Source organism: Ciconia boyciana, chromosome 6, assembly GCF_034638445.1.
Source record: "Ciconia boyciana chromosome 6, ASM3463844v1, whole genome shotgun sequence".
NCBI lineage: Eukaryota > Metazoa > Chordata > Aves > Ciconiiformes > Ciconiidae > Ciconia > Ciconia boyciana.
Window position 1 is genome coordinate 63,880,753 of NC_132939.1, and position 25,003 is coordinate 63,905,755.

At 38.0% G+C, this 25,003-nt stretch overlaps 1 protein-coding gene across 1 annotated transcript; it reads left to right on the forward strand.

Annotated features, from left to right (window-relative positions):
• Positions 1-21,679, forward strand: SGPP1 (sphingosine-1-phosphate phosphatase 1). The gene is made up of 3 exons (XM_072865202.1): positions 1-950; positions 12,907-12,996; positions 15,066-21,679. Exons 1-3 carry the CDS (start codon positions 333-335, stop codon positions 15,615-15,617), a joined length of 1,260 nt encoding a protein of 419 aa, XP_072721303.1. The 5' UTR covers positions 1-332; the 3' UTR covers positions 15,618-21,679.
• Positions 21,680-25,003: the final 3,324 nt, after the last annotated feature.

A 25,003-nucleotide genomic window follows, 5' to 3' on the forward strand; every position in this document is an offset into this window, starting at 1 on the left:
GCGAGCGAGCGAGCGCCGGGCGGAGCGGGCGCGCGGGCCGGAGCAGGAGCCGGAGCGGCGCGGAGAGCAGAGCTGAGGCGAGGGCAGCGGCAGCAGCCGCCCGAGCCGGGGGCAGCCGGACGCAGCCGGGCCGTGTCCGTCGCTCCGCGACGCCTCGCCCTCAAGCGGGTTTCTCCTCAGGGAACGGTTCCCCTCCCCGCGGCGCGCACGGGAGCCCCCGTCCCTTCCGCCGCCCCTCAGGCGAAGCCCCCTCTGCTCCCCGCCCGCCGGTCCGGGCAAGCGCTTCGCCGCCCTCAGCCCGCCTCCCCCGCGGGCGGCCTCGTCCTCCCGCCATGGCTCTCTGCCGGCGCCTGGCGCGGCTGGCCGCCCACCTGCAGGACCCGCGGAAAGTGGCCGCCTTCCAGCGGCTCTGCGGGGTGGAGGGGCCTTCGGGCTGGGCCGACGCGGAGCAGCGGGCCGGGGGCCGGGGGCCGGTGGTTAACGGCGGTCCGCCGGCCGCGGAGCGGGCGGGAGAGCAGGGGCATCCCGCCGGGAACGGGACCGTGCCCGCCGGGGCAGGTCCCCCGCAGCGGTGGAGAAGGCGGCCGCGCCGCAACTCCCTCACGGAGGAGGACGGCAGCCAGGAGTTCTCCACCCGCAGCCGCTTCCTCTACTATCTCTTCAGCCTGGGCACGGAGCTGGGCAACGAGCTCTTCTACATCCTCTTCTTCCCCTTCTGCATCTGGAACTTGGACGCCTGGCTGGGCCGGAGGCTTATCATCATCTGGGTGTGGGTGATGTACCTGGGGCAGTGCACCAAGGATGTCATCCGCTGGCCGCGGCCTGCCTCCCCGCCCGTGGTGAAGCTGGAAGTCTTCTACAACTCCGAGTACAGCATGCCCTCCACCCACGCCATGTCGGGCACCGCCATCCCCCTGGCGCTCCTGCTGCTCAGCTACGGCCGCTGGCAGGTAATGCTCACCTCCTTGTCCTTCTCCGTGCGTTTTCCAGCCCCGGGGTGTAAAGCTGTGACAGACTTGATTTCTTTTGGGGGGGAGAGAGAGGGGCTGAGTTTGGGTAAAATGGGAAATTCGTGCCTTTTTTTCCTTGCCCCCTCCCTTTTTAATTTTTCTATGATCCAAGCGAGTCCTCAGGTGACAAGAACTGTTCTAATAATTCTGTCTTCTGAATAGAAGTTGTGCTGACTTTATGAATGGCTAGCTCAGTACGCATTAAAAGTCTGCTTTAACAATCTCTATTTTGTTCTTGTAAGCTTTTTTTAAACTTTTTGTAGGGTGAGTGCTTTGCACAAAGTTTGGATAGGCATCTGATATTTTTACAGGCATTTGGTTTTACTGACGGAGAACTTGGTGGAGAGCCAGGAGCTAAAGGGCTTTTTGCTGATCCTTCTTTGCTTTGAGTCACTTTGTAGCTTGAGTCAGTTGGTAGCTTTCGCCTTTTCTTTAACGCTGTCTTTTAGTTTCATTATCTGTAAACTGGAAATTATTATTTCTGTTTTAAGTATATATACTTTCAGATGGTTTTACAACTGTTAATGTGCTGATAATTAGCAGGAACTGATAATCTCTGATCTTTTCAGCACCTTCATTCACCAAAATGTTAAGATCTGCCTGTTGCACTTTGAGTCAATAGATTAAGTTAAAATAACACTGTTCATTTGGTTTACGCAAGCTGTGGCATGTGCTTCGGCACTTGCTGTTAGCAGTATGGGCAACAGTAAGAATTCCAAAGAAAGCACACACTTATTCAGCTCTCTAAATCACTGCACCAATTTCAGTAGTAAATGAGGGAGAAGGCTTTCCCAGGCAATGAACGTTCAGCGTAGGGTTTTGAGGGCTCTGCGTGTAATGTTCCAGAAGTTATGCAGTAAGTCTACTCTTAAGTTGTTAAAGTTTACAAATTCTTATTATAATACCTGCCTATTTTAAGTCAGATGTATGTCATCTTGGTAGAGAGAACTCTCTTTTTAAGCCTTATGCAGGCTGCACCAGTTACTGTTAACAATCACCAGTCTGCTGTCACAGTATGACACTGTGGCTTTATCTCAGTGTATAGTATGGGTGCCTGAAAGCAAAGAAATAGTTGAAGGTTAGAGATTGTATTTGGCCTCTCTTTAACCAAAATTTATGTATCTACTTCTGCAAGGTGATACAGTGTGCCCAAAACAAAGCTATTAGGGATTTGTATTCTTTGCTAGTAAAATGTGAAGTATTGCTCTGCTAGAGTAGTGCAGGCATGAGATAATGTCATGTTTTGTGGGTGTTTGAAGTAAATATTTGGAGTTCTGTCACTGAGATGCTTAATCTTAAAATAGGGGGTTTTTTAAATGATTGACTGCAATCTGAATATTTGATTGTTACTTGTTGTGTGGGGCTGATGTCAGTTGAAGAATGAACTGGATTTCTACTTCTTTGCATGTGGGAAGCCTCATTTAGTAGTATCAGTCGATTAGCTTTGCACAGACTGATGTCACGTGTACAAAGGAGAACCCGTCTTGATTGCTTTTATCGAACCAGCAACCTGACAATATGTGAAATGGTATTTTGGCCAGTGAACCAAGTTCGATCTTCAGTTTGCCAACCCTGCAACTGCAGTCTGTGAAATACTGTGCTAATTGACTAAACATATTTATAATGAATGCATATTAAGAAATCATAAACATTCAGCCTTGTTATTATTCATTTAGAACCATGCTTAAGAAATGAGGAAGCGAAGTGTTTGAGTCTTCATTTTAATTCCTTTTTCCTATGAAATGTGTTTGAATAACAGACCTCTCTGAAACCAACTTCTGCCATTGCAAAATGTTCATTTAAAAAAAAATACCCCTTCTGATTTTTAAATTATTTCCAAATATTAATCAAAAGTTAACCTATGGCACGTTGAATATCTTTTGATTCACCTCTAAAGAGAGTTAAGCTTTCATCTAATGCTTCTGCTGTCCTCTGTGTTTTACTTGCGTTGAAAGGGAGTAGAAACTATATGGCAACTTCTTGTCATGCTTTTCTGGAAATAGATGGGGTTAAAAAAGACTGACCTCAGAACTTCTTGGAAAGCTATTAACTGTAAAGGAGCTTGTAATAACTCTGATTTTTATTAAATGATACATATTTATCAGTAGATACAGATAGTTAGATTTAAACTTGGCAAATGTTGGGGTACAGTCTTTCTATATGTTCGGTATAAGCAAGCATTACACAGACCCTGATCGTGATGAGTCCACATCTTAGGATTGTTTGTTCAGAAAAACCGTAGTGGAGCAAGACTGAGTGTGAATTTAAGCAGATACAGCTATAACTCTCTGCAGGGACTTTCATTCTGGAATACAGGTAACTTTAATTGAGTTTCTCACTTTGAAGTTTATACAAAACCAAAGAAAGCCACTCTTGCTCTAAAAGAGGTTACTCCAGTGAGGAGGGAATCACTTTCCTGTATAGCTTATTTGGAGTTTGCTTTCATTGGACTATGACTTCCTACTATTGTGTAATAGTTCTTTTCTATCAGAGACAACCCATGAGTCTTTCCCTTGAACAATGTAGAGAACAGAGCAAATCTGCTCTTATTTTTCTAGGTATGGCCCAAATTGTCCATTTAAAACCAAAATGTTTTAATTCCAGTAGGTTTTCTTTTAACCTGCTGAATTAAGTTTGTGCTTTCCTAGTTTTCAATGCCTATCAGTAATCCTATTACAAGTATTTTCCTTTCACGTAGTATTCAAAAAGATTTTTGACTATACACAGTACAACAAAAATATTTGCTTATAAATGCAATTGTTCAAGTAAAATATTTTCAGAGATGATGCATTTTAAAGATGGTTGTGACAAATTTTCACAGAGACTTTGGACATAGGGAATATTCAATGCAAGCGACTTTCAGACAGAAACAAATTGTATGTTAAGATAAGTTTCATAATAGCTAACTGTTCTGTCCATTGTGGAATATAACTGTTCAATTTCTCCTTGTATTATGAGAGCTTGCCTGAAACTTTTGATTCCACTTGCATAAGCTTTATATATTTATTTATTTAGTATTGTCAAATCTCAGCAGGGAAAACCACTTGTTTCAAAGACACCTCGGTAACCTTGAAATACAAAGCTTATGCCAAAGACTCGTGAGAATTTAGGAGTGTTAGATGTTGATATTTTTCTTTCCGTTTTTGAAGCTCTGATACCCTGAAAGAGGAGGACAAACTCTTAAAAGACAGTGAGGTTACAGATCTTGATATGATGTAGGAAAAAGTATACCTTTATCACATTGGGGAAAACCTGCTTTCTTTGAAATATTGACAGTTTGAACCAGGCTGGCTTATATAGTGTCCTGAATGGGGAGGAAGAGATAGTGTGAACTGCTAATTATGTACACAGTCTTCAAAAGCCTTAGGTTGAGACTACTGGAAAAAGTCTTTTTTATATTTTATTTGATTACTTTGAACTGATGATTTCAAATAGATATCAACACATATTTTATTAGAAATGGTGCTTGAGTTAGGATGGTACCTGAATGTATCATAACCCTGCTGTTTTATTTTGGCAGGGGAAACATCAGTCAGAGAGACAGAAAATACACTTTTCTCCCAGAGTTCCTCCAGGATCCCGCCTGGCTCTGGCAGTAGTTGTCCGGATTAGGAAGTGATGGGTTCACACTCCTTCCTGAGCTCTGCATTGATGAGCTGAGCCAGGAGCTGCTGACTCTCACTGTAGGCCATCGAACGAACTTCGTTAAGTTGATATTCAGCAGGAGCCCAGAGCCTTGATTGATGAGTAGTTCAGCTCTGTAACTACATTAACCAACGTTGTTTGAATGGGCTTATTTTCTGAAGCAGTTTAGATCACTGAATATTACAGCATTGTCCTCCCTATGTACTTGTCTGCCAATGTTTTATATGCAAATCCTATCATCAGTGACTGTCTTTCCACACCACTGATGATAATGACGACCTTAAATAGCACTACTGCTAAACCCGCAGTAGAGTGCATTTATTCTGTAATGGTTTGACTGACACACCTAAAAGTATTTTTCAGTTTTCATTTACTTAGTGCTCTCCTGAGTCTCCATAGCACTGATGGTGTAAGAATGTCATGTGGGACTGTGTCAAACACCCTTCCAGAAATCTTCCATCCGCACCATTACTTTTTTTAGCCAAAGATGATGAATCTAATCAAATGAGATGGGGTTGACAGGATCTGTATTGGGATTTCGGAGAGATCTGCATCGTTCTGTGATTCTGATTGACCGCTACTAAATATTACCTCTAAAATTGTCTGCCCACTCTTTCATTTCGAAAGGATAACTTCTCTCAGATCCCCACTGGGAATGGGGAATAATTGGTTATTGGGGTTGGATGAATAGTCTAATCACGACACTGCTATAGTGAGAATTTTACAGCAAGTGGGCAAATCCTAGTTTTAAGTGTCTGTCCTTGTTGAAAGGCTTGCATTATCAGTAAGATTGATGTAATGATAAAACTGGAAGCTACACATAGAAGGCCATCTCTTGCATACGAAGTCTGTGTGTAAGAGTAAGTACAGACTCCTTTTCTCAAAGAGATGCCTCATCTCTGAGAGAAGCCCAAATGGATTTTGTCTGAAATACTAAAATGTTGTGCAGAAACTTAGGCAAAGAGATGTGTGCTTGTCTAACTGGTTGTCTTACATGTGTTTCTTAAAATAAGCACTCAAACAAAAACTCTTCTGACATGAGAAGCGTAGCTGAAGGGGTGATCTGAAAACCCAGAATTGCCCACACAATGAAGAGCTCTTGAGAAAGAGAGATGGGAATTTGGAGGGTCAGCAGCACTGGCCTTGTCTTGTGTATTTGAGTTGTAAGGTCTTCTTTTGTGGGCCATATTAATAGCCTAGTTTATTTGTAAAGGAAGCTGGCAAAAGCTGTGTGGCCTGTTTGATTCAGATGCTCTTAAAAGCTTGAAAAGAGCATAGCCAGTTCTTACAAATTCCATTGGAGAATCTCTGCTAGAGGTATGCAGCAGCCTGTCCTTTTGAACTGTGTTGATTGGCATTAAATATATTTTTCAGTTTTGTGTAAGCAAATCTTTAATTAATGTAAAGGATCTTGGGGGGTATATGTAAAAACAAATGCTGTAAGGTTTGATGCAGAAAGGACTCAAGATACTTCTAAAGCAATTTTTTTTTTTTTGGTGGTGGACTGTACGCATGTAAAGCACTCCTCGTGCTTTCAAGTAGGGTATGTTGATTAAACCGGAGAAAACTTCAGTTTGCAGAAAAACTCTCTTTTAGGTGTTGGGGGCATAAGCAGAGCAAGCTGTAGGTGATTCTTGGTGGGTGTGTTCAGGGAGGGATTTATTTTTTTTGTCATGAGTGCAAGGAAAAGAAGTAACAGGCTCTAATTCCTATTGTAACTCTTCAATTTCTTTTCAGATTATGTGTATCAGAAAATTAAACCCTTAACTCTGCAGGGCTGGAATTGAAATCTTTATCATGGAATTTAAAGAAGGGGTTCTTGTAATGACATGTAGCACTAAAATTTTTATGCTTTTTGATGTTAAGGTTGGTCACTAAAGAAAGAAGGAAATAATTGATAAATGTAGCTTAACCAGTGTTATTTACCACTTCACCTCTTTTGAAAAGACAGTTTTTTGTCTGTTTATTTTTCCTAAAATGACTCCTAAGTGGTTTTTCTTTTTTAACCATCATCTTCTCCCTTTTCTTCTGCTCCCTCCAGAAAATCATTTATATGCTGTGCTTTTTGTACTCATCTGGCCAACCAGTGTCTCAGAGTCATTCCTGTAAACATTGATTATAGCTTTTCATATTACTATTGCCAATACATAGCCAAATATCTTATTAAAAGCATGGTGCTGCAAGTGCTGCTTGTATTCTTTCAGTGAACTCTGGCCCAAAATAATTGTCTCCAACTCAAGCTGAACTTCTGAGTTAGTATATGATTTAAAAAAGATCATTGAATAATACTGTAGAACACTGAAAATATTAGAAAATTAGTTTGGAGCCCATTGTGGATGCTGGAAATTTCTCCAGTGTAGAATGTGCTTTAAAAAAGTAAAGAAATGAGCATCTAGAGCATGTTTTAAGAATGTTCCATTATGAAAGAAGGAATTTTCTGACCTAGGTCAAAGCTTTTAGGACAGATTGTTTCCTTATGAGCATTTTTAAACAATAGTTATGTTATTAAGACTCTTGGCAAAAAGTCAGATTGAGGGGAGGGAGGAGGATAGGCACTTGAGGGAAATGTTTTCTATGTGATCCAGTCAGAAGCTTGGAAACCCGTTTCAGAGAATGTAATCAAATAAAATGGGAATTTCCCATTAAAAACATAGGGCATAAAATTCTCAAAGACTTACTGGGAGTAGTTTCACTGTTATTTTCCAAATACACCCAATTTAATTCAGTTTAATCAATTAAAAACAAGATTCTGGATATGGGAACAAAATTGAGGCCTGAGAGAAGATAAGTAGTCTACTCAATCAGCTTTATTCCTAGCTTTTTCACATACTTAGTATGTGAATCTAAGAAATCAATTAACCTTTTTTATTTTTTATTTTTTAAATAACATGCTTGATGATCTGTCCATCAGTCATACACATCAAGACTGGGACACTTTTCTTAATGGATATGATGCCTTCAAAGAAACATACTCATTCAAACACTTAAAAGCCCAAATGTCAACAAAGGTATCTTTTTAATCTGTATGTTGCATTTGTCTCTATCTCCAGTCTCTGCCTTGCTGTCAGTTCCATCTGCCTCCACTTCATCTTCTAATACTGTATTTGTACTATATGCTTATGCGTATTATCAAAGTTTTATTCTGGCCTTCGGAAAAATATTTCTCCAAGCTAGATATCTGTGATTTGATCTAATACAGAATGTGGGGTACTTCTCTCAAGGAGAAAAATGCCAGGTTAATGTTGGTTTTGAGTCAACATGGGATTCTGAAGTTCAGATTGATACTACACGAGTGTCTTTATTTTTGTATAACATTACGATTTTCAAATCACAGGTTGTTTTTTTAATTTAGAAAAAAGAAAGCAGTATGCAGTTCAGTAAATAACTCCCCATACTCAAAAGTTGTTGAGGTGGCATGGTAGCTACGGAGGCATAATGAGTTTTTGAGGATATGTGTAGGATGGTCTTAATTGAGGGCATGGAGGCAGGGTTTGAGATGTTTGTCTCTAAAATGGGCTGTTCCTGAATATCTGACTCTGAGTGACTCAGAGTATGGTCAAGAATGAAGATAAGTCAATTCTGTTATCAGAAAGAACAAGCTGAGAGAATGAAACCTGTTTTACCTATACCCTTGCCAGCTGTGATCTCTGACAATCGTTCAGACCCTCTTCTGAATGGAGATGTGATGCCAGTCTGCGTTCTGATGCCTAAATGAGTAAGAATAGCAATGAATTGGGGAAGAGGGTAGAAGTGAACTTGTGATCCTTTTGTCCTTTGTGCCTCTGTAGGTCTGATTTGGCATGCAGGGAACCACAGGACTAAAATTGCTGGAATTCAGCACTCTTGCTTTAATATCTTTCATTTAAGTAGAGACTGTCAGTGTGTCCATATACAAACTTTTAGATCTTTTCTACCTAGTTGTAACTCAAAGGTAATTGAGAACTGCTAATTTTTAATTTGTGAATGCAGTATTTTCCAAAATAAGAGACACAAGCAAACATCAAAAAAATAAGTGCTTATTGCTTTCTTCCATGAACACTTGAGATTAGTTTATATTAAAGTTTTCACATTAATCTTTCATAAAATACACCTACTTTCAGTAGAAGACAGTGAAAGCTGTTTGGGTTGGTTTTTTTGCTTTGAAGATTCATTTGTGACTGGGAGAGCAGCTTTGTGGAATCCACTATTTATTGTAAAGCACGGCTGATAACATGTTAATACTCTTAAGGCACTATACTAATAGAGGATGTTTTGGTATTTGGGGGGATTTTGTATGCCTAGGCAGTGAGAGGTTATGGATACTTACAACTATGGTATAACCAATGTATATATGCAAAATACATACAGGCAGTCATTTTCTAGATGAAACAGCATTTAGAAAATTCTTGCTAGTACCTCAATATTCTATTTTTTCAGACAATAGTTTGGAAGTAAATTTATGGCATCAGCTTTTTTGTAAGGATCACGGTGATGTCCTCTGGTGTTATGACTTGGCATGCTGCTGAGCAGTCTTCTTGCTGAGCTACAAGGTGTGTGGGAGTGTTAATATTCTCCTTTAGTCACCTTGTACACTTATCCCTACATGTGAGGACAAAATATGTGGTTGCTTTATCACCTCAAGGCAGATTTTAAGCAGGTGCTACCAGTTCAGTGTTCTAGGAAATCTTGAACCCAGTGGCTGCTTTTAAAAGGTATGAGTGAAAACAGGCCAAGGAGGAGGCAGGGCATTGTGTGTTGTTTGTGTTGAAGTAGGGAGGTTGTTCTGCATGATTTCTGCTAGTGTCTAAGGAGGCCAGTGAACTGTGGAGCCCCAAAGGGTACATACAGCTTTATGATGCTCCCCAGGTGGGTTCTGGGGTTGTGGGAAGAAAATCAGATCGGTTATGTGGGCAATGCAGAGAGGTATGGATATAACATTGGAAGAAACCAGGATAGATGAAGGTTAAAACCTTCTTTGGGTCAAACTTTATTCCTGTACCTTAGACATAAAGATGTCTTTATGTTTGAAGCTTCCTTATCAGTCAGTAAAATAACTATCAGTCTAGATAAACTGACAGTTGTCCAAGTGTGCTGGTTACATAAAGGTGGGAGCATAGAGTAGAATGCTTTGGCTGGGAACTAATCACAAAAATTGACTTAACTGTTGTATTGTAGAATATTATTCCAGAGGAAATTAGAATAATTGTTTCAATCTTTGCTTTTTTATAGTGGACTGGATACAGTACAGCTATGTATGCTGTAGTGAATAAGCTCTCTTGGGTGGAAAGAAATTGGGTTTAGGACTTCTGTGATTATTATTATCATGTCTTAAAAATACCAAAAATCAGCATGTGCCTAATACTGCAGACACATTTGTGGACAGGTCATGCTAAAGCTATTTCAGTAAGAATAATTTGTCTGGGTTTAAGTTAAAAATTCCTTATTTAAGAATATATGAATCGGGGTTAAATGTATAATTAGCTTTTTATTGGGGACACAATAGGGAAGTGTTTGAGCTGTTGGATACAGATGCTTTGCTACAGAGGAACTAAGCTAGCCATTGTTTTCAGATGTTTTAATGGGTATCTATGCTCAATACTATCAAAAGCAGAATTAGAGTGAGATATGACAGAGCCAAATATTATCTCCAAAATCTTCTTCAAAGTTGGTCTTTGACACAGTTTTTCTTCCCCAGATACCTTGAGAGTTCCTAACTAAGGGCAAGCATTTCTTTTCATTTCCAGAATTTATCCTACTCTCCCTGCTGTTTACAACGACCTACCCAGGCCTCTTAAAACAAGATTCCTCATGTAGACCTTTTCCTTCATACTCCTTATTCTTATGGTCTTGCTGTTTAGCTGCTCTAACCTCTTCTCCCCCACAGTGTCATTAGCTGCTATAGCCTGCTGGGCCTGGCACTTCATTGGTCTTCCTGCTAAAGCTCCAGCTTCTGTTTCTGTCAGGTATTTCAGAAACACAGGAAATGTTTTTATTTATTAAAGAAAAGCCTTACTACCCCTGATTGCTTTCAGGCTCCACAAAAGATGTGTGCCAGGAAACAAGAATGGACATACGATATCAAGTGATGGGCAAAACCATTTGAAACTTTTGACATGTGCGTGAACACATGCAAAAGTTCTCATTCTACCACCAAATACTCATTCTACCACCAAGTAAGTGTGGTGCTATTCAATTTTCTAGTCAAGACGTTCACGTTGCTTCTGGAGGTAGTAAATCTTCCCTTGCTAATCTCTGACAAACAAGAAGTCTGTCTTCCCAGGCTTTCATCTTGCAGAGCATGTAAAGAGGTGCTGGAAGCTCCTCTTTACTTCAGAGGATATAGGGTATACCTATCTCTGTATATACAGCATTTCTGCTTTGGTAGTCCTCTGGGGGAAGAGTGGAGCAGCACCAGGCAGGGAGACTGTGTGGTTTGAGTGTCTTCCTGGTGCAGCAGCATTACTTCTACCCTGAGATCAATGGAAATTATGGTAGAGGCATAATGGGGATGAGTGATGGGGCTACACTTGTAATTTATTCTGGTGGCGCAGCACAGGGTACAAGGATTATTTTTGTGGCTGCTGTAACAATGTCAGCATCTGCTAACTCTGCAATCATGTCTTGAGTGCAACCTAGTTACTGGTGTATTGCTCATTATTAGCATAATTCTGAAAGGCAGGAAACTGAATTTGTTCCTTCATCATTTCAGTTAGAAATGAATCATGAAGTACATAATTTTGTTTAGGTACAATTTGTAGATGAATGTAGTAGAAACAAAGACAAATGTTGCTACAGGAATTAGAGTTTAAACTAGATGTAATACAACTGTGAGCTGGGCATTTAGAATTTATTTTAATGTGAAATCTGTTTCTTATGTGACATGAAAGCTTCCTGATTTTCTGTTAGTTTCGGAACATTTTTTTAGGTTTGTCATGTTAACATGGTCCTGGAGCTGAGAATTCAAAGAATGTTGGAATAATGCAGAAGACTGATAATCTTTTCTCAAACCTTTCATTGAAAGACTGATTTAGAAGCTTGTCAGTTTGTTAAGTGGCCTTCACTGAGGACATACAACTTTCTCCAACATAAAACAAATCTCTCATAAATAAGATTAAAAATACTTTCTCTAATTTGTTGGATATTCTACCCTTCAGGTTACCCATAAAAGGAGCAATGGAAAGAGCAAGAAAACTGCCTGTAATTCTTAGTTTTTATTCTGAGATTCGAGTACATCTAGACTGCCGGTTTATATTGAAAATGATCCTTGCTTTCATGAAGGAAATGAAGCAATTTTGGAAACATGCCATTTTGTCTTATGACTGCTTCTTTTATAGAACTAATAATTATTTTTAATACTGAAAAAAGGAAGCTGTATCCTGTCTTGTACAACATTTTGCAATGTGGTAGTGGGGAAGGTATTTCTTACTGTGCTGTAAGATGTGAATTAGCATACTTTTATCCAAAACCGAAAAAAGTTAAAATACTAAGTTTCTACACATGCTGATATGTGCTTACTAAAATACTGTATTTTCTTTGTTCCTGGTAAACAGTCCTTATTAATAAAAAATCTTCTACCAGAAGATGGAAATAATTGGAAATTACTATTTGATGTTTTTTGTTTAATAAACGTGGATTGTAGTAGGAAATATATATGGGTTTGTAGAGAACAAAAAAGATTACTATTCTAGGAGTTTCATACTGATGCTCAGAGACTGAGTCAAGGATTGCAGAAACTCTAAAACAGTGTGTAGGGAATTGAATTTATTTGTAAATTATTATGAGTTCTTCTTTTTCAGGAGAAAGATGAAGCTACTAGATTCTGCCTGGATAATTGTTAGCAATACTAGTATACTATGTAGCTGCTTCACCCAGTGTAAAACTGTTCCACAGCTTATAACACAAGGCTTGTCTCCCCCATATTGCCAATTTAGGATATCATAACATGGCAAGGCTAACTGCTACAAAGATCTATTAACTTCTTACTGCTTTGTCTGAAAAGATGTGACCACTGCCGTGGAATTCATATATCCTGAATGCAAAAGAAGAGGACAAGGAAGAAGTTGAAGAAGTTTGACTTAATAATGTTTTGACTTTATGAAAAGTGGACTTACTTGAGGTGGTCTAATAGGCTTGGGTAGGCGAGGGCAAGGAAAAGGGTAAACATAAGCTGCATTAATTGCAATTAATTATAGAATTCTTATAGAGTGATTTTTTTAAAATGAATTTTTTTTTCCAGACTCTAACACAATCTCACCATTTTTTTCCCTACCAGTATCCCCTTATGTTTGGACTGATCCTTGCATTCTGCTGGTGTTCTTTGGTTTGCTGTAGTCGAATTTATATGGGAATGCATTCAATTTTGGTAAGAAAATAATCCTACTAAACTTTTATTTTAATGTTGTTCTGATTTCATAAACTTCCATCACACTTAAGTTTTCATGGTGCAGCAATTATATATTGGGTTTTTTTAGAATGGCCTACCATCTAGGAACAGAATGCGTACATTTCTTCAGCAGAGAAATTGATACAATAGCTAAAAGTGGATGTCAAACTTCTGTTAATTTATATTCTTCTTTCATAAACTCAGTCCACAGCTGAGACTTAGCTGATGTTTAATAGCAGTTTTAGTGCAGAAATTGATGACTGCACTAAAGCATAGACTAACTTTTCCTCTACAGAGTAGAAATAATTTTGCAGGATGAGAGCGTGACTGTTGATGTCCACTCAGGTTCCATGTCAGCTACTCAAAGCATGTGCATTTCAGAGTGCCATGCTAAATGCTAGGGTTTCACTTTCCAAAGTTTCTTTCTAGGGTTTCACTTTCCAAAGTTTCAAACCAGTAGTTTGGTTCTAAAGAACCAAATAACAAAGTTGTCATATTTGAAAAACAGACTTACTTATTAAAAAGGATTCAAAAAAAATCAAACTCAAACACAAATGCATGGAATGTAAAAATGGGAAAACAAGAACACTACAAAATGGTAGTTAGAATGTAAGACCACTAATAAGGATGGCTAAAGAGGTTTTTTGAGGATCACTTGCTAGAAGGAGAAAAGCTAACAGACAGAAAACAGTAAGCCTGGTAGTGAGTAGTAAAGCTGGTAGATGAACACAGTGTAAAAGAAGCATGTGAAAATAAGGCAGCTCAGAAAAGCTGAATGACGTATTTGCATTAGTGATTAGGAGGCTTCCCAAGTCAGAACCACTTGTATGGAGGACGATGGGATGAACTGATATTTCAGCTGACATGTAATGTCTTAGAACAAAGTCATGCAACAAATAGTGAGGCATCGTACACTAGGTTATTCAGCAGTTTCGTATCTGAATTCTCTATAGTGTTTGAGTGAATACAATTAACCATGTGTTACCTGTAATATAAATCAACCATGGTGCTTAAGATGGGGGCAGGTAGGGTGGCAAATATGGCAGAAGGTGTTGTGGTAGCTTCTGAAATAAGCAAGTCTGACTTTCATATCAGTCAATTGTATTAGAGTTTTTATCAAGCATTCTATAAGTGGAAGTGAATAGAAGTGATTCCTTGAAGACAGCAATGCAATTACTGCTGACCAAAGTCCCACCTCCTGGCTCATATGGAAAAGCTGATAAGCATGTGAATGAAGGTGATCCAATTTCCAGTGCTTGGACTTCTAAAAAGCTTTCAACAAATTTCTTCTTAACAACTAAAGGTGACTAAAGTTGCAGATAATTCTGTGCAACTGAGTGAATAATCAATGGTAACTGAAATTTAATGATAATTAAAAGGTTTATTATTTTTATATTTAAGAAAAGACATTTTTAAAACAATAATAAAACTGAAAATCAAGTATGAAGCCACAGCAGTTACCTCTTCCTCTCCTTTAGCAGTTGGAAACAGTTCTAGATTCTTGCGGTATTGTTAATGCTGAAGCTGGAGTGGAAAGTCTAAGCTGCTCTAATGCCTGGCTGCAGTGGTCCTTGACTGCCGTACCAGCTGTTGCTGCCAGCGTGCCTGTGTGTTGGCACCCAGGTGCTTAGATCCAGTGTTGAGCTGTTCCAGCAAACTAAGTTGGCAGAACTTACTTAGCTGGGCTGGCTTTGTGCTGACTGTAGGCTGGAATGCCCCAGTCCTGGACAAGGACCATTGTAGCCAGCAGATAGGTAGATCTACAACTTTGATCATGGATCATTTGATCATAGCTTCATTCATGATCATGATCATTCATGATCCGATCATGATGCAGATGTCCTATTAATAGGTGATCAAAAGCAATTCCTTACCTTATCTTTACCATAAAAAAGATTTAATCTTGTACAGTAAATGAGAAAACATGGGAATCCACAAGTCGCTTTTAGCAACAGAGCAACTAGGCTTGTCTCCATGCTAATGTAACTTAAATTTTTTTTTTTAAATAGTTATTACACTGAAACCATATCTTTCTCTCTCTTCAACAGGATGTTATTGCTGGATTTCTGTATGCTATTCTCATCTTGGTTGTCTTCCATCCAGTTGTGGACCTGATTGATAACTTCAACTTAACTTACAAATATGCACCCTTAATTATCATCAGTCTCCATTTAGCCCTGGGCATCTTCTCTTTTACTCTAGACACATGGAGCACATCACGAGGAGACACAGCTCAGATACTGGGCTGTGGTGCTGGAGTAGCCTGTGGCTCTCACGTTAACTACATCATGGGTCTAAAGCTAGATCCTCCTCCCGATACGTTACCTTTATCTCTTTCCTCTCTCACTGTGACTGTGTTTGGAAAAGCCATATTGCGGTTGTTGATTGGAGTAGTAGTTCTGTTGTTAACAAAAGTAGCGATGAAAAAAGCCACTATTCCACTGGCATGTAAAATATTTCGCATACCACATGACGATGTACGGAAAGCAAGACAACGCATGGAAGTTGAGCTTCCGTATCGCTATATTACATATGGAATGGTTGGGTTCTCCCTCATGTTTATTGTTCCTTGCCTCTTCCATTTTATTGGCCTTTCTTGATGCAGTTTTATCACTTTAAATAGGGAGAACAGAGTTAGTTGCTTTTTGAAGAGGTGCACTAGTTTGCTAAGGGAAGGCCAGTGAGCTTGGCTTTAGCAGGGTCTTCACTTTAACAGCAATACATACCAGGCAAAGCATTTAAAGAACTTTGCACATCTTTGGGTATGGTATGGGGCCAGAAGTCAAATATCAGTCCATGAGAAGTGCTGAACTCTATAAATGCTATGTCTAGACTTATTGCTGTAACAAAGTCTGTGTGTCTGTGTGATGCAATGAATGTATCTGGAATGTCTGTCATACTGTACCTGTATACATTGACACTTTAACAGGTATGTCTGACAGCTAATCAGAAAGCTCCATTCATGATCTGTTTGCCATTTCATAGTAATTTATTCAAGTTATTGGACCATAGACTGCTAAATTTGCTTTCCTCTATTCTTTCCTGAAGTCCTGCTTCAAGATGTTTCAGCTAATAGGCGTTTCTAACGGACCAAACTTGTAATGAGGGTGAATTAAAAAAAAAACCAACAAACAAAAGCCTTTTTCTTTAGACCCCTCTAGAGAGTAAAATGTCTGGATTGGCATTGGTAGATATCACTAGAGTATATAAGATTCAGGTACTGTATTTTATGGTTTAATAACTGTGCCTTTCTGTTGCTAAATTAAGAAATGCCATATGTACTGTGATGTAAAAATGCCTAATTTTATTTAAAATCCTACATAATTAGGCAGATATTTTTAAATGTTAGATTGTCCACATTGCTGGCATGGTTCAAGTTAACTGGAATATTCAGTTTAGCCTGATCAAAATTGCATAAATTAAATGACCCAAGAAATTGTGTCCTTAAGCTCAAGATGTTGTAAATGGACAATAATCCCTTTTGTAAGTATTTTTAATGTGTATTGTAAGTTACTGGAAGAGGATATATTTTTCTGGAGATTGTTTATACAGTGAACAGATATTCAAAATTAATTATCTAAACATATAAACAATAAAAACACCCCATTCTGCAAAGAAATGGGCCTCAGTTATCATTCCAAACTAATTTAGAAGGATCATTGGTTTTAGATATTTGCTTAAAAAATATAATCCTTATTCTAGAAAAAATATATGTATTTTTATGCATTAACATACTATATTTAAAGGTGATAATCACTTTTACCCAATTTAGATAGCTATAGGGCAATTTAATGATCAAATTAAATTTTTAATCATTCTGATAGGCGGATTTTGAGCTGTCAAGACAGTATGGTCAATGCATAAACGGTTTGTGCATATCTAAATTTTACTGAATTATTATGCACTTTTCAGTTTTTCATGATCCTTTTCCCAGAGATGAGTGGAATATGACCCTTCAACTGTAATTTCATGTGCCTCTTTGTCTTTCATTTTGTCTATGTTAATGTGCTGCCTAATCTGTTCTTTCCATGTCAGGAACTGTCATATTGCAGCAAGAGCTGTCTTATTGTCTGGCCAGACATGCATTAATTAGTTGTGTATGGTACATTTTTTTCAGGAAAAACATAATTTGGTTGGGAAGTATAGTGATTAGATAGAATACAAAGCTTACATTTTTTTGTAAACAATATTTGGAATTGGAAGGGTTTTCTGTATTGGAGCTCATATCTCCAAACTGTTAATATGTAAATTAACAAAATTAACTTCGTATCTCTTTCCTCAAAGCAGTCAAAGTTACGGTACGCTGGCGTTAGATGATGTGAAAAACTAACTCTTCTGATGCATTTCTTCAGTGCATTCAGAATGCACTGCTATGAATGTATTCAAACATGTATTCAGAACTGACAGTGTGTTAAACAACTTCGATAGTTGAAAAGACCTTACCTAGTAGAAAATGGGTAGCTTGTTTCAGTGCATATTTCTGGATTTGATTTTTCTATCTGTTCCTCTGTTTCAGTTTAATGCTGAAGGTGCAGTAAAAGGTAAATTGGTTTCCAAGATTTTGAGGGAGGGATTTCCACTGGTTTGGCTTTGCACACTAAGATAGTCATTAAATAAATAGCTGGGGGGAATGTACACAAAATGCCTTACGCTTAAAGCCCTGAGCAAGTGGTGTAGTTCCAATTATATTAAATTAGTCTGAGGACTGGTGAAAATAATAGGATAACTTTCCCTGAAATTTAGGATATATTCTCCTTAAATATCATAGCTTTACAGTTTATAGTGAAAAATGTTTAAATTCTAGCACAGAAGAGACATGAGCAAAACTAATTTTTTAAGGTACATATTTGACATGTAGGAACTTCAAGTTTACAGCATAAGAGTGTTCTTAAAGCTGTCTTTTCTAGCTGTGCTTGCTCTGTTGTGCTACTAATGAAAAATAAAATCTACTGTGGAAGATCTAGAATGGGTGAAAAAATCATATGCAGTTAGGGCTTTCAACAGGCTAAGGAAAATTGCACTGTAGCTTATTCTACTGTTACTCATAAATATATATTTTATATTTTTATACATTACACTGGGTAACTTCAAAATGTCATGTTCCGTGTACCACATAGCCTAGTACACAGGAAATGTATATCAGAATGTTTATACAGCACCTTTACAACCCTATCTCCAAGACTGCAACTGCTTCACTGAAGTTTACAGGAAAAAAGTTTTACTATTCTATTTTCATGTTTTAAAGGGGCTAGGCTCAAGAGGGCAGTTTAGCACAAAATATCATGCAATATGGATACTGTTATAGAATAAAGAGTCACAGAAATGCAAAAATTTAAAAATCCAACTTAAATATTTGTATTTTAGTATATTGTTGTTTAATAATAAGCTAAGATTCCTTCAAATCAGGCATAACAACAGCAGGTAAAACTAGAGCACTTTCTTTGCCCTAAGCTATTCCTAGAGTTGAACATGAAAAACGTTTCTAGTATGAGCATCAGCTGGTACCAAATTATTTATAAATAAATTTAACATAGCTTTAAAAGGTAGTTAAATGTCTTTTCAGAAGGACAATACACTTGAAACCTTTCATGAAGTGGTGCAAAAACATACTCATGTCATTGCTAGTGAACTTCCTCAGTTCCAGGTTGTATAGTCCTAAAGACAGAAATACTACTACTTTACAGAAGCAGATATAAATACACATTTATTACAAAAAGCTACGAGTTAAATTTGTCTTATTTGATTACTGTATGAAATAAAACCCGAAACTAACAGTCGTGTAGAGTGTAATTTGGCACAAAATTCCATTTTCCAAGAGGCTGAAGAGACTCAAATTAGTCTTAGACTGCCTTAAACATAGGAGCAGGATTTTTTCTGACCTGGCCCTCAGTCAGAACTATGTTAGTTCATTTCATCTTGGGTAAGTTTTAGAATCTATTATTTTGAAAAAAGTTTCATGTTGATACAAAAGCTATTACTTTTGCTTCCTATACCATGAACTGGGGTTGAAGTATCTTTCTCCTTTGTGATCACTTATGAAGCTCTTCAGTCTCTGATCACATTTGTGTTACCACTTACCCTGCAAACTGGGGGGGGGAGTGGGAGGTGGAGAAGCTATTTTAAGGTAAATTGGCAAACCAAAGGGAATTGTATTTTGTTTATTTACTTGGAATTTTTTTTAAGCTTATGTACAGCTTTTCTCCTGAAAAAAAAGCAAAGATGCATTTCTTTTAAAATGGCAACTCTAAATGTGATATGTGGCTTTTTTTGTTTTTTTTTACCAGAACAGTGTTAAATTGTCTGGATTTTAAAAGCTATTATGTTTTCCTTTGCTACTAGTTTTTGTTACTGCTTTTGGTGTGTTTTTTGCTCCATTTCTTGCTTATTTCCCAGGGAATGTCCTGAACTTTGTGTAAGCAATTGCTACTTATGTGAAGATTGTAATTTTGAACTTGTAAATACTTAAGGGCTGTTAGTGGCTGTTAGCTGCTCAAATACATAAAAACAAACCTTGCATGCTGTAAGTAAATACATCTGTTGTGCTAAAAGTTGTTTCTATTTCAGTATTTGCTTTCTCAATACAAAATTGAGATTTTTCACACACAATACATAAGATATTTAATAATTCAATGGTCTGAGGGGGCATTGCTGTCTAACTCCTGTTAACTTTACTGGGAGTTCTGCACCTAGTTCATTCCATATTACATTGAGAATGAACCCTGAAGGTCATGTCCATGCTCTGACATGCCTACAGGCATCCGTGTGCGTGAAGTGACTTACCTTCTAAGGTGTAAATGTAATAACTTTGCTTTTGAGGTCTGAGAGATTATTCTTTTTAAAATTGTACTTAGCCCGGTTTTTACAAGACTTTTAAAGGGCTTAACTTGGAAGCTGTTTCTTAGGAGCTGGAACTGGCTGTACATTTGCAACACTTAATTGATGCTTTCCTCTCTGTACCATAATTGTACTGAATGACAAGATCCCAGAATAATGTCAGTAAGTAAAATGATGATGGGAGAATTGATTCTTGGGGGTATTGTGACTCAACTTACTGTAACTGATTCTTCGGTGGTTTTTTGGTCTAATGTAGAATGCTTCTAGGTTATACAATTTACTGCTATATTCTACAAATGACTTTGAGGAAACTTTGACTTTTCTGTGGGAGGAAGTCTCATTGAATGACTTCATGCCAGAACTTTATTCTAGTGGAAAGCTTAAGTAGCCTTTTTGTTTCAGCAAAAATATATAAACCTATTTTAAAATTTACTGTAAATACCATATTTGTCAAATTGATAGATTAGTTGGGTCACTAATGTTGTTTTTCTTCCTATAATACTTCTTGAAACAAAGGCAAACAAAGCTTAATTTGGAAACAAAATGTGATACTGTGCGGCAGAGAGGATATATCTCTTTAGGTGTTCTCTAAAAAGTGAATATCATATGCTGGAGTTGAAGCAAATTTAACTATGCATTAGAAAAATTTCTTTGCACTCCATTCTGCACCAGAAATAATTTGCATGTTGGTAAGAGTCCATTTAACAAAACAAAGCAAAGCAATATGTGCTTGCAGTGTATAATTAGTAACTGTTCCTGTAGGGTCAAAGAATAGAGGGTACATAGGAGAACACTACCTTAAAGATATTGACCAGTAAATGTAAATAAAAAGTCCTATCAAGTTGGAGCATTTTCTTAGTCACTAAACTTTGACTAAATTAGTCACTAAGTTTTTCCCACAACTTTAGTTTTGTTAGAAAGTGTAATGAAAGACAAGGGTGATATTCCTGAAATGGAAATTAGATCTTAAGACAATTCTAGATGTCTAAAGTATCATAACTGAAAAAGATCAGTTCAGGAGCTAGAAGCCTGAAAAGTAAGAGCAAAGTCTGAGGGGGATTTTGTATTAAACTTAATGCACTTAAAAATTGCCAAAATTTGGCCTATACTTGATTTATATGAAATCTGTAGTACAATATAGATATAATATATTGCATATTGGAGTTTAATTTTTTATGTGTAGAGTTTTTCTTGTTACTGCATTCCCTGATAAAAGCAAGCAATCATAAAATATAAAACAGCTTTGTCTGTATAAGGTAAGGCTGTATGTTAGTATTTTTTTGGGAAATAATGCAGTTGTAACCCCCAGTCTCTCAACCTCTTGGAGAACTTTATTTAAAAAAAAAACAAAAAACAAAAAAACCCACACCAAAAAAACAAGTTTCAAATGCAAGCCCTGAGTTAGTTGAGGATCATATAATGGTTGCTGTATAATAGTGTACAACTGATGTTTTGAAAATTAATACATCAGAACTTTTTGTTATATTATCATTAATGATTTTGTACTCATTGTACACTTTCTGCAGTTGTCAACTAATATTTAAACTCATATTGACTGGTAACTGAAGTGTCTAACTTCATCTGCAATGAGTGGGTAATAAACTACTGTTGGATTCAAATGTGTTCTGTTGTCTTTATTCCTTCCAGCACTAGGGGACACGTCGTGGGACACATACCACAAGCGTAAAACACTGATCACCAGAAAACTTACATTCATATTATCGTATAGCAATAATTGTTAGAACAATATTGTCTTTTAAGGTGTGGGCTTTAGATGCAAAAGTTTAGGAAAAAGAATGAGGAAATACTGAAATGAGGTTTTTCTTTTTCCACTGCCTTAAAATCCAGACTGTTTAGTTTCATATACTAAATAATAAAACAAGCTGTTGATCAAACTATACAAAGATTTAAGTTGTATCTTTTTATAGCTTTTGTCACTTGTTGCATGCTGATAATGAATATGGAAGCATGCTCTTACTCTAACTGACAAGAAACTTGCTTTCTAGGAAAGTGCCTGTTGTGGGGAAGAACAAGTTCCCCACAACAAGTTTCACAAGTTCTGGAACTATTTAAGTTTGGGTTTCCAGTGGATATCTGATGGCTGCTTTGACTGATGCTGCAGGTTTAGTTTAACAAGGTAGCTCAGTCCTTATTTGAAATCTGAATCCTCATAGAAAATAACCACATGAGTTTGTATCTTGTTGGGTAGCCTTCCAGTAACTTTTCACTTCCCAAATCTGCTTTGAAAATTGGCTAACTGTGGGTATTTTTTTCCCAGACTGTTGAATATCTACAGATTTTCATGGAATGCATGTAGGTAGTGTATTTGCATGAGCTTTGCTTCCTTGGTAAACCAGACTAATTGCAGAATACTATTCATTTCAAATGCTGTGAATTTTGTTTTACTATGGCCCCAAGATGCTTTAACTGCTATGTAATATACAAGCATGAGAAAGTAGTAGTTCATTTCTATGTTTGTATTAACTTTAAGTAGCCTTAAGTTACTTGGAGAAGTGCAGCAAAAAAATACTAGTCAGCATAACTCTTGCTTCCTCTCTTCCTGCAGTTGTACAATGCCCAGTGAGGAAGTTTGAGTGAGCAGTTAAGTAATGTATCTGAAAAGTATTGCAGAACACACTAGAAGAGGGGGGAACTGCCCCTTAAAAGGAAGCTGTTACACTATTTCAGATTATTTATTGGGCGCTGTACAATGTTCCTCCTCATTTTGCTAACTGAAAGGATTTATGTGGAGCTAGTGCACAAGATTCTACTTTTCACGTAAGGTAAGAACTCCTATGCTATTTTATGTAGGAGCAAATCTCCTACAACTTGCCGAGATTGCTGTGACTTTTTTTTTGTCCTACCAAGGCCTTTTTGTCCTCTGTTAGAGCTGTCAAAAATGTAGATAACCAGGATGTTAATTCCAAGGACCACAGAAATTATGATCTGTTGGTTATTAGTTTGTTCTATAAGTTTCAAGATAATTTTGAAGATACTGAGACAAAACAAAACCCCACTCAAAGAACCCCAAGAAGGATAAACTCAAAATAAAGTATGTGATGAAAACCTCAACAAATGTAACTAAATCACACCTCTGATGGCCAGATTTTAATTTATCATTCCACTGATGTTTGTAACCATTTATGGTCTTTGCTGGGGAAACAAAGGTTTATTATAAGGACTTAACTTGTTACCAAAGCAAAGCTCTGGTCCCTTGCTTCATAAAATGACTCATAAGTACTTGGTCTTTCTAATTCTTCGTTCTAAATAAAATAATTTTGAAGGGATTTGGAGTAAGCATTCCTTCTCTGCCTAAATAGCTGATGGAGCTTAATTGATAGACTCGTGGCAGTTCTAGCTTATGCCATGAACTGAAACCAGAAAGGTGAATTGGAACTCTTTTGATCAGCCCATCCTAGCCAAATATTACTGAACTAATAACTAAATCCCTGCAGACCTGAGATGTGGATCTTCCTCAATTGTATATTGTGTTTGTTACTCTTCCCGTGCGACTGTTAAGAACACAAGTGGACCAGATAACAGGAGAACTGCATAAACCTTTATAGGTACAAATCATCTTTAATAGTCTTTTGACATCAGTTTAGCCATGATTTGCATATAGACTAATTTGATTTGACTTTTTGCTTGATAATTACTTTGCAGAAAGTTAAAAGCAAGTTCCTGCCCAAAAGTTTAAACCTGCAGTGCACTGGGAATTGTCCCTTCTTCCAACACTATTACGTGTTGTAATAGTGCCTTCCCTGTGCTTTAACTGTGAAGAACAATTGGATGTAGAGACACTTGTTTTCGTTTCTGAAGGATTTTCTTATCACTCCTTTAATTGCGAAATACTTACTATACCCTTTATTACTGACTTAACTGAATGTTCTGGCTTTATACAAGTGACTTATTCTGACCATGTGCAGTAACTTTTCCGGATGGCATGGCAAATACTTGGTTTACAGATTATGTGGTTTTGGTACAGTATATAGCAGCCCTTTCCAGGTATGGCTGGTATGCTTGCTTTTACTTACCTCTAATGTTCTGACCCTCCCTCCCCCTTCTGGTACTAATACTTTCTTTTCCTGTCCCCACAATTATTGAACATGGATCACATCCTGAAGATAAGTCTTTTCTAACTACATAATGAATCTTTTAGGTATGAGAAAGGATTCAAAATCTGCTAAGAAGCTGTGGGGCTTGTGTCCCATCCTGTCCCCCAAGCCCCCAAGTGCAGGTACATTGCAGCAATTTGTAGGGGAGCCAAACTTGTTTTCTTAATCTCAGGAGGAAAGTAGCAAACTTCCTTTACGCTGCCATAAAAATCAGTGAAAGGCTGTTGTTCAAATAGATGCTTCATAATGAAATTCAGTGAAGTTTAAACAACAGCAAAATTGACAAGAGAATCTCATTTCTCTGGATACTATCCTAAACTCATTAGTTAACACAACTAAAGCATTTGTCCTACTCTAGAAAACCCTACAAATTAGTGATAGAAAGCAGCAAGTCTGCAGTAGGTGAAATTACCTACAACTAGATACTGATCAGCTTTTCCTGGGGGGGAAAGCAATGATTTCCTGATTCTGTGCAACTGGCTACTCTTGCCTCCCAGCCATCTGGTGCTTTCCTATGCACAGCCTTCCCTTGTGCTGCAAGCCATTGTTCCTGACTTCCATGGACTCCTACTTCTCATATAGTGTTCAGCTCTTTCCCTTCAAGTAGCTCCAAAGACCAGCATCCTCCCAAGCTTTACAGCCATACTTTATGCTCGGTGATACACCACAGCACAAGGGTCCTTCAGCTCACACCGGAGAGCATTCACGTGCCAAACTGTTTTCCTTCACACGGTCATCCTCTGCATAGTCGGGGATCTCCATTCTGTGTTAAACACGGTGGCTGGTCTGAAATGTGCAGAGTAAGATTGTAGATGATGAGAAATAGCAAGAAAGTATGTCACTAGAGCATTGTAGAAAGAAAGGCGGGGAGGAACCTGTGTGTAGCAGAGGTAAGATGTTGGCATATGGAGGAGAAAAGGGTTGTGGGAATGGATAAGGGGAGGACATAAGGATTAACAGAGGTCTTGGGAAGTAGTAGGCTGAGGAAGAAATTGGGAGTTGTGAACAAGGCATGAGCTGTAAATACTTTGCCCTTC